We start from the raw sequence: 17,674 nt of genomic DNA on the forward strand, positions 1-17,674 counted from the left end.
AGTTCTTTCTTATATCATTTGTTCTGTTGCACCTACAGCTAGCATTGTCTGTGGTAGATTTAATGTGTGTGCAGTAAGACACAGTACATGCTCCGAGCGGCTTGCAATCTCAGGAGCCGAAACAGAAAGGAGGAACTTGCTGCATTTTGTGAGGGCACTCACTGTATGGTTGTGTGCAGTGTCATTACTTTACTGATCAGTTGTGTTTTGATTTAAATTTGCGCATTTTTTCCTGCGTTTTTTGGTTCTATGGCTATTTTTAATTTCCCTTTGAACAGCTGAATACATTATTTAGCAAATGTATTGCAGTTGGAATGCTCTTTCTTGTAACATTTTTTCCTAAGAATATCATTAGATTGAAATTCCTTGCATTGGCAAGCTGCCTGTTGAGCTCTCTCTGTATCTCTTGAAGCTCACTGCTGAGTAGCTCTACCACTGGCTTCGCCTGCTTAACCACTGTCTGTTTTCCTCCCTGATGCATTTCCTTGGGCTAGACGTTGGTGAAGATGGCAGAATGCATTGGAAGAGGAAGCTGAAGGAAGGGAATAGCTGACATGAAGTCCAGAAGCACCCCCTGCACATGCTGTGGTGTAGAGCTGCTCACTTCAGGGAGGGGAATTCCTTTTAGGCCTTCTGCAGAGGGAAGAGAGACGATCAGAAGGAAGGACGAAGACCTGAGTGGAGGCTGGGAGACAGGGGCTCTGCAGGGGTGGGAGGTTTTAGTCCTGTGGAGGGTGGCACAAGTGCAGTGCACAGTGACCCCAGCTTCCTTGCCTTCTCTCTCCTGTTCTTAACGGTTGTGTCAGCCTTGACCAGCACTTGAGGGAAGGCGAGTTTAATTTGGGGGATCTTTGCTCCAAGCCATGCTCTTTGAGGGCTCTCGCTGTGCAGCTCTGAGCATGGCATAAGGAGCAATGCGCTTAATTTGGCAGGAGAGTTCCCTTTCAGTAAAGTTTTAACATTTGGAAATACTCTTTCTTGATGAAATGCAAACAGATCTATTCAAAAGCTTCTGCAAGTAGGAATGTTTCCAAAATGGTGACTTTCTGCCTTTTAAACGTGCACGGGTTTTAGATTTGGGCTGGGTATTTTTTGAGGACGTTGATTTCTTGCGCTTTCATTTAATGAAATGGATGAGGGCGATGACCGATGCGGGATGTCAGTGACGTCACGCCCGGGCCCCGGCCCTGCGCCGCGACCTGCCCCCAGCGCCTGGCGCCCCCTGCTGGCGCGTGCGGCCCTTGGCGCCCTCAGGGCCCCGCGCGCGGCCGAACCTTCGAGCAGGCGGGCGGGGCCACGCTCCCTGAATGGGGCTGGAAAGCAAGGGAGTGCCATTGCGGGGAGCATTCACTTATTGTCCTGTTTGTTTTAATGTCTCATCCGGGAGTTTTCTCCTTCAGGAATTGCTGTATTTTGGTTTGTGCTCAAGTGATGCCATTCAGTGCTCTCCTCCTCCTCCCCTGAGGTGCCTGTCAGGCCTGGGGTGCCTCGTCATCAGGGCGACAGCGCCTACGCCCGGAGCATGCTGTGGGCTTGTACAAACCTGTGTGTTTTGCTAATAGTGGGATGAAAAGGAGTTTAGGATTGTTCTCTGAGCATCAGCCTGTGAACCCTGAGGGAGGACAGTTTTTCCCATGCTGGCTTGTGCTTCCCAGCAGGCACGAGGTGTGCTGCTGCTCTGCCCTGCCTCCCAGCCAGCTCAGCGAAGAGGCCTTAGCCTGAAATGCTGCTGAAGACCTAGTTTCAACTCCAGCCATTGGTCGTAATACGGTAACACCTAAATCCCTCTTTTTCCCTTTAAAAAATGTGTCAGTGGGTTGCACAGTTGAATTTTTCTTCTCAAACCTGTACTGCACTGAAATTTGCATTTAAACAGGCTGTTTGGGGGAAATGAAATATATTGATATTTAGTTGGGATTTAAGTTTGATCAATTAAATAATTTTTAGGAGAATAAAAGCAACCATAAATTAATGTATGGGTTGCGCCTACGCCTCCACTATTGCATTCATTTTGACTATGGCTTGCTGTGTAAACTTTGTAAACAGTACTTCAGAAAATCACAATTTGTTTTCCAAGTTCACACATACTTGTCAGTACACATGCGATGAAAAATACATTCTGTGTGTGAATTTCAGTGCATCAGGGAATAAGCCAAATTACTGGGAAAGCAGGTTGCTTTCTGTACTTGATGGAGTTACTTCTGGTAGTGACAGACTTCAGGTTTTCCTCAGTCTGGAGGGGTAATTGTTTCTAAATTAGTGCCCACCTGCTGGGCTTTTGTGTCTTGGTAGAACATGCAAAAGGATTCTTTTATGGTAGAAAGTTTTCACTGCAGTATCTGTGAGGCAGAACAGGTGTGGTTTGTAATTAAACATGAGGTCTTGGTACTCTTACTGGTGAAGTGGGAGGTGGCAGAACTGTGCTCTGGTCCCATTCTCGCCTGCCTGGGTCTTGTTCCTCGTAAGGAAAATGGAAGGTAATGTTCAATAGGGGCCTTGGGAAAAACTCCCAAGTCTTGCAGTTTAGACAAGCCAGGATATCCCTGAGGTACTTAAGGCTAGCTTGGCGAGGACGCTGTAAGAAACCTACTCATTTTTTTGATTTAGGTACATTTTCAGTCTGTGAAATGAAAACCAAGCCTTACATATTACCAGGATTATTTACTAAAGGTACCTCTGTCAGTTAAATCAATAGTGAATCCCTCTAGCAGAACCTGTGCGGAAGCATTAAATTTCACCCAAGTTCACTATTTAATAAGGTAGGGTAAGGTGAGAATTTCCCCAAAGACTCGGTTGTGCTGAGGTGGGCATGAGAATGAAAAGCAAATGCATTAGGAGGACATGTAAAACAGTACCTGTATAGTGAACTATCTTAGTAACTGTGTCACACTTAAAAAGAGCCCATTTTTCAGTGGAAATATGTCTTGCTGCCAGTTAGTTTGGAAGGTCTTCACCTAGAAGCCTTACTCTATTCCCTGAGGTCAGATAGATCCTTTTGTAAAGTCTGGGATCAGATGACATAGTTGTAAAATATGTTGCCTGTGTGGAATCAATCGCTTCACAGCTCATTGTTTAATTGACATTTTATGTCCCATTGCCAAGCCAATAGTGTAGCTTGACCTGCAGCTTAATCTATAAAAACCTCAAGAGTTGTAGCAAAATACTGGGTAAGGGAGGGTGTCAAGATACATGTGAGGTTAATAGGCAGTGGAGCACTTTTTACTAGTGTGGTATCTTGTTTTACAAGGGAATTCTAAAATGCGTTTGTTCTGCTGTAATTTATGCTTAGTAAATAAACAATAATTACATAAAATCCTAATGGGAAATGGCTCTTGTTCAATAGGGGCAATTCAGTTAGCAGGTTTTGCTCTTCTTAGACAAAGTTTTTTCAGATCTTTGACATCTGGGAACATTGTCTTTAGGTAGTAGTAATTGGTATATGACTAAGGCAGTGCCTTACGGTTGCTTATCACAAGAATCTGAATATCGAAGGCCAAAGGGTTATAGGGTGGGATGATCATACAGACTTTTATTCTGGTGTATATTTATTGTTAAGGCTTAATTTATTTTATTTTATTTTTTTGGTACTGGTCAAAGCCAGCGGCTGTTTTAATGTTTCTTTTTGTATGAGCAGGAACAGTTCCTAATAAGAAAGAAAGAAAGACAGCAGTAATGAAATGGGAGTCGTATTTCACAGAGCAAGTAAGCTCAGTCTGCTTGTGGTTGTTAATATGCTGCATTAGCAATGCAGTGGTGTTACCTATCAAATCATAAATAAAGGTAGAGATAGGTCCAGGAAAAAATATCAGGCTTCAGCAGTTAATTTCATCCTTCTGAGTAGTACAAAACTTTTCTTGGGATCTAGAAGGCAAACAGAGAATTTCAAGAATAAATATTTTAAAGGATCAAAACCAAGTGAGGGATATTAGGAGGAGGAAGGGTACAGGAATGTGAGGCTTCAGGATACTTTGAACTAAAGGGAATCAACACAGAAAATAAGGACATTTCAGAAACCCTAAATGGCTAGTTCGACGATTTTAGGGAATGGGAAGATAAGGAAATGTACACTGCAGAGGTGCTGCTTGATAGCTAGTGTTGCAGGTTATAAAAATAGGGTGCTTTAAGACACAGAAAAGGACAAGTTGATTTCAATTGTAATGAATCACTGAAGCTGGATTATATTTATTTGAGAATTCTGAAAATTGTAATGTGTTAAGTGACTAAGCTGCTAAGAATAATGCTCGGTTTATCATTAAAACTAACTGTTATACTTGGAGATTGAACTGCAGGAAATACCTCACTTTTTTTTTGTTTTAAAATAACTAAGTGAAGTTCTTGGAATGATAAGCTAGTGAATCTCTGTTAAAAAAGTAGCCAATGGAAAAATTACCTAGTTGAGCATGACATGCACAGCTTCTGCAAAAAGGGAACTAGGCAAACAGATCTTTGACCTTACTTAAAATTGGTAGAGGTTTTTGAGGATTTTATCAAACGATTTTCAGATGCAAGAAGATGTGTATGAGTGACAATTAAATAGCTGTGTGTGGGGAAATCTAAGATCCAAATTCCAGAATTGGGCTGCACTAATCCTGTGTCTGCACAGGGGGTGACTTAAGTTGAGCCGAAAGTTTGTTACTTTTACAGGAAACACGTGTTAAATATATCTATTTGAAATAATTGCATGTATTTATTTTGGCTATTTATTATGTCTTAGCTGAAGATTCAAAAATAACTTAAGTAAAAAATCCTGAGAATACCGTGTTTTAGCAGCTAACTAAGGTGTATAGCATCTCCTTTGATAGATTAAATAGTGGATTTCAGTTACGTTATAGGGTATGAGCCGAAGCTTGTGAAGTCAGAGGAGTTTTAGTTTTTTATTATGGCAGCAAGGAAAGTATTGTCAAAAGAGAAAGGAATTCTGTTTGTACCTCACCACCACTGTGTGACAGTGCTACTCTTGGTTGGAAAGAAACTGAAGGTATTATTTCAGATAGCAAATAGGGGTAATGAACTGTGCAACTTTAATGTGACAGATTATTTGAAATAGAAAGACTACACAAATGTATTAACAATCTTGATAACATAAAATATGTGGAGTGTTAGTCTGTATCTGTTCAAGTAACAGATTTTCACAGGAGAAGATAACTGTTTCTTCTCTTCTGTGCTCCTCTTCCCCAGAGTTCAGTGGGCTGATTTCCTTCTGGTTCTTGCATGTCAGTGGAGATCATGAGGTTTTGAATAATGATGTATTTTATATATTTTTAAAAATCAAAGTGTTGTTCTTATCTTAATTTTCCCTTGAACTAAGGAATAGTCACTAAAGTGCAACTTTTAAAAATAAAGAGGAATAAACAGTGGATTTTAAAAAAATTTGCATCTAGCTTGTTTTATGTGTTTCTTAATGCTAAGTGTTAGTATGCTTATTTGATGTGAATTGACTGTTGACTATATGTGAGCCTAGTTAGATGAACGTCTTTCTGATTACAGTGTAATTTTGCTGACACAGGAGTTATGAAGTGTCATAACATTATTATGCTTTAAGAAGACTAAATTTGGCAAAATTTTTATAAAACTAAACCCACTCTTGGTCATTTAGGAAAATATCTGTCATTGAAAACTGAGATAATGTTTAAATTTTCATAAGGTGTGTTGGAACACTTACCTTGGAGTTGGTTTCTTAATCACCGTTCATTTGATGCAGTCATTTGCATTGCGTTCAGTTTGGCTCTTTGTTTCTTCCTTTCAGACCTTAGTGTTAGTTTAATGGGCTTTACCTTTTTAAAACTACTGCTGTGGTCTTTATAATGGGGACTTTTGTCTCTTTCCACAGTGAAGGGAAGTCAGAAGTGTGAGCTGAATTGCCGTGCGATAGGCTACCGATTCTATGTGAGACAAGCTGAAAAGGTGATAGATGGGACACCCTGTGACCAAAACGGAACTTCAATCTGTGTGGCAGGGCAGTGCAAGGTAAGGCTACTATCTCCAGCAAGTCTGCCTGTAGACTGTCTATGCCATATATAATTTCTGTAAGAGGTTGATGCGACTGTACCTGTGAAATGGTGTCTTGAACTCCATCTTTTTCTTTAACTAGACGTTAAAAATGTTAACTTTTATTATTGCAGGTTTTATTTCTTAACTAATGTTTCTGTCTACTGAGAACAAATTATGGAATGATGAAAGGCTGGATCCAATCCAAAGGTGTTCTGACCACTATTAAGGTGACTTCCAGTGAGCTTTTTCCACATATTTAGCTTCCTACAGAAGAGCTTCTATGAAAGAATCAGAACATAAAGATTGGAAGCTTAGAGAGAAACGTAATATCTTTGATTAAACTTTAGAGTGGAGGTATATTTTTTTTTTTTGTCTGCAACATAATGGTTTATTCAGTGATGTGTTTGTTTTTGATTGCTTTTTAGCTGGTTAGTGTAACTTTTCTGATTGGCCCATGTTTTTCATTTTTAAGAATCAGGTTTTACTGGCTGTCCATTTACTCAGCAGTGAATATTCTTTTAGAAAATACTTGAGTGAATGGTTATTTTTCAAGGGTTCAGAAGGAGCTAGTGTGTTGACTTTTTGCAGTTTGCTGTGTGGATTCCCTTTGTAATGGATAAATACACTGCTTTCTGCAAGATGGTAACAATTCTAAACAAATGTTACGGTGTTTAGAAAAAAGTTGTAGTCTTTCAAGTAAGGTTAGTGAAAAAGAAATTTCTAGCAAGGGGCATTTGACACTTGGCTGATGTTTTCCATATATGTTGGCAAAAGAAGCAGAAGTGGGTCAAATGTGACTCATGAACTCAAATAATGAAAGGTCAAGTTCAGTTTAAGTAGTTGGTTTGCCAGAGGAAATCACTTATGAACACAACCTTTTCCTCTGCATGTCGAGATTCTTCTTACTTGTGCACATCTGGACAATGCCATGTATGTTTCTGTTCTGTATTTCTTAGTGCAAGCAAAGCCATGGCTTTGAATTTCCTTTGTAGATGATAGATCTGTGTGAAGATCTTTATTCTTTAAAGCTGCATGAAGGTTCTTTATTCTTTAAAGCTTTCCTTGATCTCAAACCAATTCAGAAAGGGCCAGAAATATGTTTTAATTACAGTTCTGATCTATGACTCGGAAAACTGAAAAATAGATTTAGTATACCAGCTGTTGTATTTTCCTAGTACTGTGCAATTACAAAAGCGTATACTGATACATTTGTATTGGAGGTCTGGGATAGAAAGGAAGGGCAGTGTTCAGCAGCCTAGTAGGAAAGTGTTCTGAATTCTGAAAATCACCTATTGCCTGTGTCCAATGTCATATCCCAGAGTTGCATATAAACAAACAACAGGTCGTGGATCCTTCCTGTGAATATGTAACTTGGGATTCATAGAACTGTACAGTAACTCAGGTTGTAAGGTACCTGGGGTCATATTGTTCAACACCGTACTCGGAGTAGGGCCCGCTGTATCAAATAGCTATTATGGCCTTTTCCAGGTTGAGTTTTGAACCTGTTTCAGTGTTTCAGCAACATCACAGTGGAATCTTTTTCCTTTTATTCAATTGAAATTCCCCGTATTGCAGCTTGTGCCCTTGGTCTCTCATCCTAGCATTGCATATCTCTGAGAATCTGACTCCATCTGCTGTTACCCTCCCATTAGATGTAGGCAGCAGTAAGATCTTCCCATAGCCTTCTCTTAAGGCTAGCGATTCCTAGGCTGTAGTGATTTTTTTTGTTTCTTTTCATTCTTTCCTTTTTCCTGTGGTGTTGAAAATAGACCTAAAAATCAAAATCTCAAGGTCTATTTAAAGTGTTCCTCAGTGATGTTTACTTAAGGCTTAGTGGAGTGATGCAGTCTGTCATTCTTAAAGAGTTAAATAGAATCAGTTCTGTACTGGTGCGTAGTGCCTTATAAGCCATAAAGTACTATGAGAAAGCCAAGATAAAGCAGGTAAAGGCACTTCTTATTCTGTGCACTTTGTAGTGGTTCTCACTACAGCAAAGTAGAACCAGAGTGTGAGCTGGGAGAAGTTGAGCGAGTTGGCAGAGTCCTCATACACAGTAGCAGTAACTGTACTTGTGCAGAAGGCATTGGAATGGGCTGCCCAGGGCAGTGGTGGAGTCCCCATCCCTGGAGGTGTTTAAGAGTAAAGTTGACTTAGCGCTTAGGGATATGGTGTAGTTGGGAACTGTCAGTGTTAGGTCAATGGTTGGACTGGATGATCTTCAAGGTCTTTTCCAACCTAGACAATTCTGTGATTCTGTGAAGGCTGAATATTGGAGGCTTTGGGAGACACATCTAGCTAAAATACATAAAGGTTTGTATTTTTCCTCTGAAGAGGAACTTAATTCAGATGTTTTCCAGCTTCTTGTGATTAGTTCTTTTGATCTGTAGCAATTCGCTCCTTATTCATTACTTGCAACCTCAGTAAAATTGTAAAGTGGATGTCAGCTGCAAGAGACTTGACCTTTTCCACCATGTAATAGTTACATTGAGATTTTGTGTGTGTGTAAACCACACTCTTCTTTGTTTCAAAGTTTTGAGTTGGTATTTGAGGGAATATTCAGAGATACATATGTCAGACAAAAGGAAAACAGTATTACAGCTTCATGGTGCTGCAAAGCACTGTCATTATTGACTCAGTTATTCTTTTTTCAGTGATTTCCATTGTTCAAGATTAGAAAGTCAGTACTACATCTTTGGTGAAACTTTACCTCTAAATAGTCAATAGCATGTTTGCATTTGAGGGAAGTTGATGTTATGTCAGATGAGATATGCTTCATTCTTCTTCTTAAAAATACTTGATGTTTCAGGATAGATTTTTCTGTATTAAAATTACTTATCTTGTTCCGTTTTTATCTTTTCCATATATAAAATCTCATGTTCCCTATGATTTAAGGATGAATAAATCTGATACACAAATGAGTATTAAGTTGCGTATATTGCCTGTCTCCTTGGACCCCAATATTTTGTATCCAACTTGTGTAGGCAGCAAAACTGTTAAAAATAAATAAAATAATTTTACTTAACAGTGATATTATACACCGTAGAGTGAACGCATGTAGCTGAAGGATGTAATAATTAGATAATCAAATAATTTTTGTACTGTCAGATGCTTAAGAGAATATTTTTCAGAAGAGTTGGTGGCATTTACAGTTAACTGAAAATGTTTCTCAAGTAATGAAGCTTATTCAAATCTTTGTAGTAGGTAGATCTTCCTTATCTGCACGGTATTTTTTTTTTTTTTTAAGTCAGATAATTTAAGGGTCTAATGAGTTTATGGTCTCTATCACCCTCTGTTGGACATTTTGCTGCATTACCAGAACAGTAATATCCTTGTGTTACAAAACGATCTGTTTTGTTCCCAGGACCATTGTTTCTGATTAGTATTTTCAGTTTACCTTATTCTTAAAAACAAAAGATTGAAAATGTTGCTTTACTAAAAATAATGAAAATTACTTAGAAATCGAATGAAGAATGCAATAGACACAGGTTTACCTTCACTTGAAATAAAAATGAAACATGTATGAAGTAAGATATTTCTCACTTCTCACTTTTTAACCATTTAAAACCTTACATAAGGCAACCACAAATAACATTAGTTAGAAGCTCTCGATATACAAGATGCGGTCACACCTTTTAACACTGAATATACATTAAGGAGAAGCTTTGTCTTAACGTCAAAACCAGAATGTTTAATACATTAATGATCTCCTTTTTGAGTTGTTGACCAATGTTAGATAGAATAGCCTTTTAAAACAAATATTGTTTAATCTTATCAGCAAAGATAAAAGATGGCATAAGAGAAGATTTTGAAAACAGTAGTATGTACAAAAGTCCTTCTTAAAGCCTGGTTGTTGCGGCCATTACAGTATCATTCAGGAAGGTCAGAACAACAGTATATTTCTGAGTGCCTCTGAACAGCATCTCAGTAACCATTTCCTTACTTTCAGAGAGTGTCTTTTGTCACTGTTTGCTGTTCTTTTGTTCAGCTGCCCCCGAGTTGGAAGTAAAAACTTCCTAACTTATCCAGCACAGTAGGTGATATATAAATCTCATTTTTCACACCTAGTCCTTTAACAAAACTTAGTATGTTCTTGTGATGACATATCCTAATTTGTTTGTTGGTTTTTCCATGTTCTTATTTGTCCGTGTCATTGCAATGACTGGCATATATGAAAATGCAAGCACTACAAAGTACTAGACTAGACTCTGAATTCTAATGAAATGAAACCTTTTAAAAGCAATTAAATAATTTTAAAATAAAACTAGGCAAAATAGAAAGAACTGGCTGATATTCTACCCATGCAGAAGAAAGAAGTATGATAGCGATGTTGATAATCAGTTTTATTATTTCTGTGTAAAATTATTTTTCTGCACTTTTGAACAGCATTCATTCTGATGAATTTTGGAATGTGAATGAACTTCTTCACTGACGGTCCTATTGAGTTCCACTTTTGTTTTTTTCAAAATTTTTATTTATTGCCACAGCTGGTTATTGCTGATATATAGGCTTTGAATATGTTTCAGTGTTACTGAGTATGTGTTGTTTGTTTGGTATCCCTCTCCTAACTCTAAATTTTCACAGTGCTGTTATGTTAAGGAACGCCTATGAATGGGGCTTCTTCAATTCGCTATTTAGGCAGAAGTGTGTATTTTCTTGTTTTGAGATGGTTTTTCTGCTTGTTTTAAATCAATGTACCCTTTTATTTCTTCTGGAGCCAATGGCATGATCCTACTCAGTAACTTTTAAGATTGTAAAAAAAAATGCAAGTAGAATATTGTAGAAGTTTTAATAAATAAAGCAAAGTATGAGGAAAGAATGCTCTTAATAATTTTGGCCTTGAGCATAGTTTACTAAATACACCTATAGGGAAGTATGTTACATGTGGTTTTTTGCACGCATCTAGGACACTTCTACTAGAAGAAGTCTTTCCCAGTACTTAGGCAGGTGTGAACACTGACTCATAGTTTTGGAGACAGCAAAAACGTTATTTGTGAGCTGTGAGGTAAACTGTTTTTGCAGAGATGTTAGTTACCACACAGTGGCGCACTTTGCAAAAGTATTTAGCATTTCCCATGAAAATTCATTTGGGTGGGAGCTGTAGATATCTTTTAAAGGTACCTGAAACAACTATTTTCTCTCTCCTAATTTTTATATTACATTTTCTCTTGCATTGTAGTTTTTTTTCATCTTCCAGTTAACTTCTGAAGTTAAGTGAAAATATCTGAGCAGTTTTAAAATGCACACAGTGAGTAACTTCAGTAGCAAAATGACTGTCAGTAGAGCTTTTACTTGCCTTTTTTTTTAAAAAAAAAGCATCAGATGTTGAAATCCTTTCAAACTTTGTAGGGGGATAACTTAAATCAGCTATAGGAGGCATAGCCAAGCATGCTAAGTCTCCATCAGAAAAACATGATTAGGCAAGGAGCTTCCACGTGGAACTCTGCTGATGTGCGCTAGTGTCCAGGTAACAGAACTATCTGTGGCATTGTTGTTTTAAGTTGGGGAACTTTTAATGACTGTAGGATCAGAGTAACAGATCAGAATGATGAGAACTGTGTACTTTCTGTAAGTTAGGGTTATTCTCATAACTCATATGTGTTGGACTATGGAATAGTCCTATGGTTGTTCTTGTAAAAGGTAAAGAATCTGTTTTCTGTAGGAGTATCAAATTGCTTGTGTAATGTTGATTGCTTACACTGAAAAAAAGGGTCTAGTGTGGATTTGGGGTTTTTACGTGCATGTGCGCTTTCTTAAAGTTGGAGCCGGACTTCTGTCCTTTCTCTATCCTCTTCTCTCTAGTTTGTAGGTTCTTCTAAGCAAGTACTCTGTACAGTGCTAGCTTCCGTGAAGCTTTTCTCCTTGTGCTTTAGTCATCACGGTGTTAATTTTTTATCAACAATAATGTAAGGAAGAACCTAATACCTGGAATAATAGAAGCAAGGGCATATGGGTATCTATATCTGTCCTTCATCTGAAGTACAGAAGATGTTTGTGGTTGCTTGTTCATCTTGCTTGGTTGCTCAGGAGAGGAGGGTGTATTCTTCACTGCACCAGAACTTTGTAAAGCTCTGTCGTGAGATACAAAGACTTGAAAGCAGCCTAAAAAACTGTACCAAATGAAACATTGGTCTGTGCCTCAGTAGCATACTCTGACCATCAGTACTTTGGTATTAGCCTAACTAGCACAAATGTGGGTGAAGATTGGTGTCAAGCATTATTTGTATTTGTGGACGACCAATGTAATGAACTGTTTCTAGTTATCTGACCTTATCCTAAAAGCAGGCTGTGAAATAGTGAATTACTTATTTTTAGCATGGGAGTTGGCGTGTTAAAAAGTTGCATGCTGCAGAGAATTGTCACCAAGGCTTTGCCCAGGATATGATCGCACACAGGATATGCTCTGTGGAAGTAGAGAACTAGGTTATGGAGCCTAATGGCATTCAGATGCTGAAATGCATTTCAGAATCAAATGAAAATTAAACCTCTAGTTTGTTAATATTCAAGGCTTGCTTTTTTCTTATTTTTTATTTGGTTTCTATCAATAGTAGCTGAGCACACTGTGCTCTGAGCTCAAGACCTTTTCAAAGAGTAGGTAGGATGCATACAAAGAGGCAAAAATCAGAATTTTGCCAGATCTTTATGTAGTTTTGCTCATACTGTGTGTGGAGCCTCTGTTGGAGGCTTTTTCTTTCAAGGAAAAATGGTTGATCTGTAAAATATACCATAAAAGTGAAAAACTACAGTTACAATAGAATGCGCTCTCCTTCTCTCTGCCTTTTTATATATTTTCTTGGCTGTTGGAAATAGGACTCTTCATTGTTTCTCTTCATAATGACTTGCTAATGCCAAGCATTGCATTGGGAAACACCCGCCTGGCATTCATAAGGTGTTAATGGAAGAAACCGGTTCCTCAGAGCTAAGAAATAACTCCTTTTGCCACTTCTTCCCTTTTTTTTTGCATAGTTTTCTGTTAAATGCTTTACATAGAGTAAGAGAGCCTCTGTAAGGTTTCTTGACCTCGCTGTCTAAAAAGTCTTTCTGCCGTCCTCCGTTTATGAAGCAACACTAAAATTTTTTTTGGCATATGATTTTTGGCCATGACCTAATTTAAGTTGATCCTGGTCGCTGATACACAGCAGGTGCAGTCACTGCATGTGAAAGATACTGAAAGGATAACTTTACTACCTTTGAACCGAGCTAAAACTGATGCAAAGTCTGGTGGTAGGAAATTGTGAATAGCAAGGCATTCATGACAGGTAAGTTCAAACAAAATGAGTAAGAGCTAATCTCTGTATTTGTTCTCCCTTTGTCTGTCAGCCTCTTGTCCTGAGAAAGACCTCATAATCCAAAGAATGGAGCTTCTCACTCTTCCATGAAGTTGCTGTCTGAATCTGTAGTTCTGCACTCTTTAGTCTCATAAATAACCGGGTAATACGGATGTTATCAGGGTCAGATGTTACTTACAATGGCTTTTAACATATTTGTCCAGCCCATGTAATACAGCATTTATGCTAGTGCTGTGTTTTGGGATTTTTTTCCCCCAGTTTTAAGACAGTTATGGGGGGACAAACTCTTCTCGATTCAGTTTAAGTTAGTGCAGCGTAGGTATGGAATAAAACCCACTGAAATAACATTAAGCAGGCATGAAAATTTTTAATAAATCTAATTTAACAGGATTGAATTTATATAAGATCTGCATGTCATAATTGTGTACATAACCTTTTTTTTTTGCCCCAGCACTTGGAACCCCAAAGTGAGATTTCACTGTTTTGTTGAACTGCAGACTGACAAGAAACTTGTGAAAAGACACAACACAGTTTAATAACATTAAAATTTGGCTTACAGCTCTAAGTACTGGAGAAAAATGTTATCACTGTATGTTAAAATGTTTTCAGCAGAGCTGTTGAGAAAAAGTAAAAGAAAATATTTATGCTAGAAAAAGCCTGATTAAACAGACTTTTTTCTTAAGTGATAAAAAATTCCTGTGTCAAATACCTGACGTAAAATCTCAATCTTGAAAAATGTCCTAATCAGAATTCAAAAAATTAAGTGCTTTGTAAAATTTTATTTATCATTTCAAGTTCCATAGCATATCAATAGAATGTGTAATTAAGGTTAACTGATGCTTATAGTTGCATGAAATATGTTCCTTCTTTTAGATCAAATTATCTAGATCATTTTCTTCAATGGTAAAGATGAAGCAGATTCCTTGTGTAACTGAAGATTTAAAGAATAAAATACTAGAACTTCCAATTACATTCTATCTTACTGCTATAGTGTTATGCAGTTATATAAAAATAAAATGGAAGTTAAAACTGTAACATTTGAAAAAAACCCACAAACAAAACCCAAACAAACCTAAAATGGTTTTAAAGAATGTCTTCATTCTAAAATGTTTTTAAACTGCTTTTAAATATTGTACATAGCGTATTGCTTGGAAAACGTTTGCTTTACTTCAGTTTGGAGCAAAAATAGATGCTGAAGTGCACCACAGAATGGCTAATCCAAATTCTGATTATCTTTATGCTCCACTCGATGTCTCTGTTTTCCTGTCAAATGTAGTCAATAGTGTATAACCTGCCTATCTGAAGCAGCTTGACACGTAGGAAAGTAAAGGAGTTGTGTGTAGCTTTAATTTGTTCTTATTTCTGCAATTCTCTCAACTAGTTTCAAAATAAGAAATTAAAAAATATTCTAAAATAAAACTAAAAAAAAGTTAGTTTTCAAGAATGCTGGGAATACTATTGGAACAGAAAATAAAAATATTGTATGTTGTTGGGCCTTGGTTTTTTTTCCCTGATTAAACAGATTGCTATATATCAGGCTGCAAATGAAGCCAGGCCTGTTTATTAATCTGGCATCATTCCCTAGGTTGGAATAATCAAATGATCACTCTTGGATGCTACTGACTTTCTCAGGGTATAGCACTGAGCATATACTCTCTTCTTCAGTCTTTGACTCCAGGACAGCTGATGATTCTAGCAGCTGAAGAGTAAATCAACCTCTATAATCCCTGCCAGTAATTTTTTTTTTTTTCCTGTTCCTATCTTTTAGACCTTTTTTTCAGCATTTTAGTGTAGTATCTTTTTTTTAATGACAGTCCTTTTAGATTTGACTTTCTTGTTTAAAGTTTCTCTTTTTGCTTGAAGCTGTTGATAGTAATTTTAAGTGACTTTGAGGCCTATGACTGGCAGTGTTTGCTGGGCAGGAAGCGAGAGAGATGAACTTGATTGTTTTGAGTTCACAGTACAAACAGCAGTGCATGCAGTTCAGTAATCCTCCCAGTAGAGTCATGTTCTGTACCTATCATGCTTTTAAAGAAACAAGATAAAGTCTTGTAATGTAGTAATATACTATCAAAAGAAACATTCAGTAACACACCAGTCCCCTCACATGGTTGTTCATAAACCTGAGCTTTTGATCACTGGTTCTGCTTCTGAGTTACTGGTTTTCTGCCATGATGTGGAAATCAAATGTTGACAAGAAAAAAGGAGTATGAATAAAAATACAAAATAAATGTGATCTCAAAACTATTCCTTTTTCTCAGTCCCTTTCCAGAGCCTTCATGAATGTATTCTAACAAAACGAGCTATGACAGCCTGTAGTAAGATAGCTTGCAGCATGGTACCCCATTCACAAAAGAGGCAAACTGATGAAGAACGATGTACTCTGTACCGTGGTTGAGGTGGAAGTGTTTTATATGATGTCTCTTATGCAGGAATTACTAATTTATAGTTAATACATTTTAAGTAACCAAGAGAACCAAATCTGTTTTGTGTTACATTACAGCAGTTCAAAGAAAAAAAAAAAAAAAAGAAATTTCAACCAGTTGAAATTCATTCTAGGGAGATGGGAAAGCGATTGTAAAAGAGACTCATGTAGCTAGTGCAAGACCCCTGTTCTGAGGTTAAATAGCAAAAGGAAACAAAGTAATTTAGATTTTATTGCAAAGAAACAAAAAGGGCTGCAGCAAAAATAATGTTCTGAAACTCAGATGTAAGGGATCTGTTTAACACCTGGACAAGCAAGCAATGGAGAGAATGTTATTAAGAAGGGTACGGACTGTATAAATATTCATTTTTGTTCTCCTATTTAGAATATGGATTAAAACTTTGCAATTATTCCTAAATTATAAATGATACAATAAAAAATGCAACTGTGTTTAGTTACAGAATTTTTCTCTGTTAATTGACTGGATTATGTTTCTTGTGCTAGAGATCAGAGCTCGTAAATGTTCCAGGCATTTGACTTTCAGCATCTCATTGTGGTGATTAGGTTTGGATTCCCAAAAAGGGCTTATAGATTCCTCTCTGCAGAATGTATAAAGAGATCCTGGCACCTTGATTAGATGCCTAAAACTAGACATTGTCAGTAGTCTCCCAGTAGACTGAGTGGTATTTTGGCTTATTCTCAATGTGTTGTATTTATGTCAGTAGAGGCTATGATGCATCAGTCAGTTTAGGATTGGGTTGCATAGTTTTGTGCCATTGTCCCAGGGAAATGCTGGATTGAGGAACTTTCTCACTGCAGGGTATGTGTTATGTCATGCACAAAAATAAAAATGAAGAAACTGAGTTCTTGAAATTATTGTTGTCTGGTAATGTTTATTCTAGAAGACTGTCACTGTAAGCAGCCACAAATGATTTTGACATGACAAACATAGGAAAAGCCAGAGGAGGAAAAAAAAAAGATATAGTTGTACGGAATTAGAGCAGGCTTCATATGGTATGACATATTTTGTAAGAATTCTCATTTGACTGGGTATTTTCTTTCTGCTTGCTTGCTGAGTGTCAATAGAGTTTAACTTGCAGTGGGGTTGGAATGTGCAGTAAGACTGCTATAAATTATTACAAATTAAAAAAGGCAATGTATGTGTGCTAGAGAGCTTATTAGCAGATTGAAGTGTTCACATGGCAGATGGGGTCATGAAGTAGGAGGCAGGCTATTTATGAACATTTGCAAGGAAAAATAAATGCTTGCATGTGTGAGGATTTATGAGGTGATTGCTAAAACAATCATTGAAACAATAAATGGAATTAGTATTTAATTTTCTTTTTTCTTTCTTTTTTTTCCCCCCCTTTCTCTGTCAGTTTGAATCCATCTCCTATGATGTCCATGATCTAGGGATCAGCTTTTTTTCTTTGTTTGCAGTTTGATAACCCTGTGCTGGTTTGTGGCTGCACCTTCTTTGTGCTAGTGCAGTGTTAGCAATTATGTGGTTGACTAGTGATATTTCAGAGCTCATCTTCAAGTCAGAGTTCTCAGAAATACAATATGAAAGTATATCTATTGCTAAAGGTTTACTCTTCTTTTGTAGTACTAATATGCCAACTGCTGACACCTTAATATTGATAGTATTTTACTTACTGTTACTAGTGATAAAATTAATGATAAGATGGAAATTTTATTGCAATTCAGTCGTTTTGAAAACTTCAGAATTTAGGCACTGTAGAATTTTTTTGGTTAACTACAAAACTACTAAGAAATTATAATAAACTATCAGGAGCCACTAACCCAAAGGTCTTAATCAAAATAGAAGAATTTTCAGAAAGTGGTGACAGTGCAGCAAAATGCTGTCTGACCTAAGCTGTTTTTCACTAAGGAGCCAAATAGTAAGTAAATGCTTAATTTTGTTTTGATGATTTTGGGGAGCAAATTGAAAATACTAATAAGAACTGTAACA

General features: G+C 37.3%; 1 protein-coding gene across 1 annotated transcript in view; it reads left to right on the top strand.

The window, feature by feature from the left end:
• Positions 1–17,674, top strand: part of THSD4 (thrombospondin type 1 domain containing 4) — a 306,588-nt gene that overhangs the window by 106,323 nt on the left and 182,591 nt on the right. The window contains exon 6 of the mRNA XM_074880649.1: positions 5,831–5,967. Coding sequence (XP_074736750.1) covers positions 5,831–5,967 — 137 coding nt within the window. The remainder of the gene's footprint in view (positions 1–5,830; positions 5,968–17,674) is intronic.

The sequence above is a fragment of the Strix uralensis genome, chromosome 11 (genome assembly GCF_047716275.1).
Source record: "Strix uralensis isolate ZFMK-TIS-50842 chromosome 11, bStrUra1, whole genome shotgun sequence".
NCBI lineage: Eukaryota > Metazoa > Chordata > Aves > Strigiformes > Strigidae > Strix > Strix uralensis.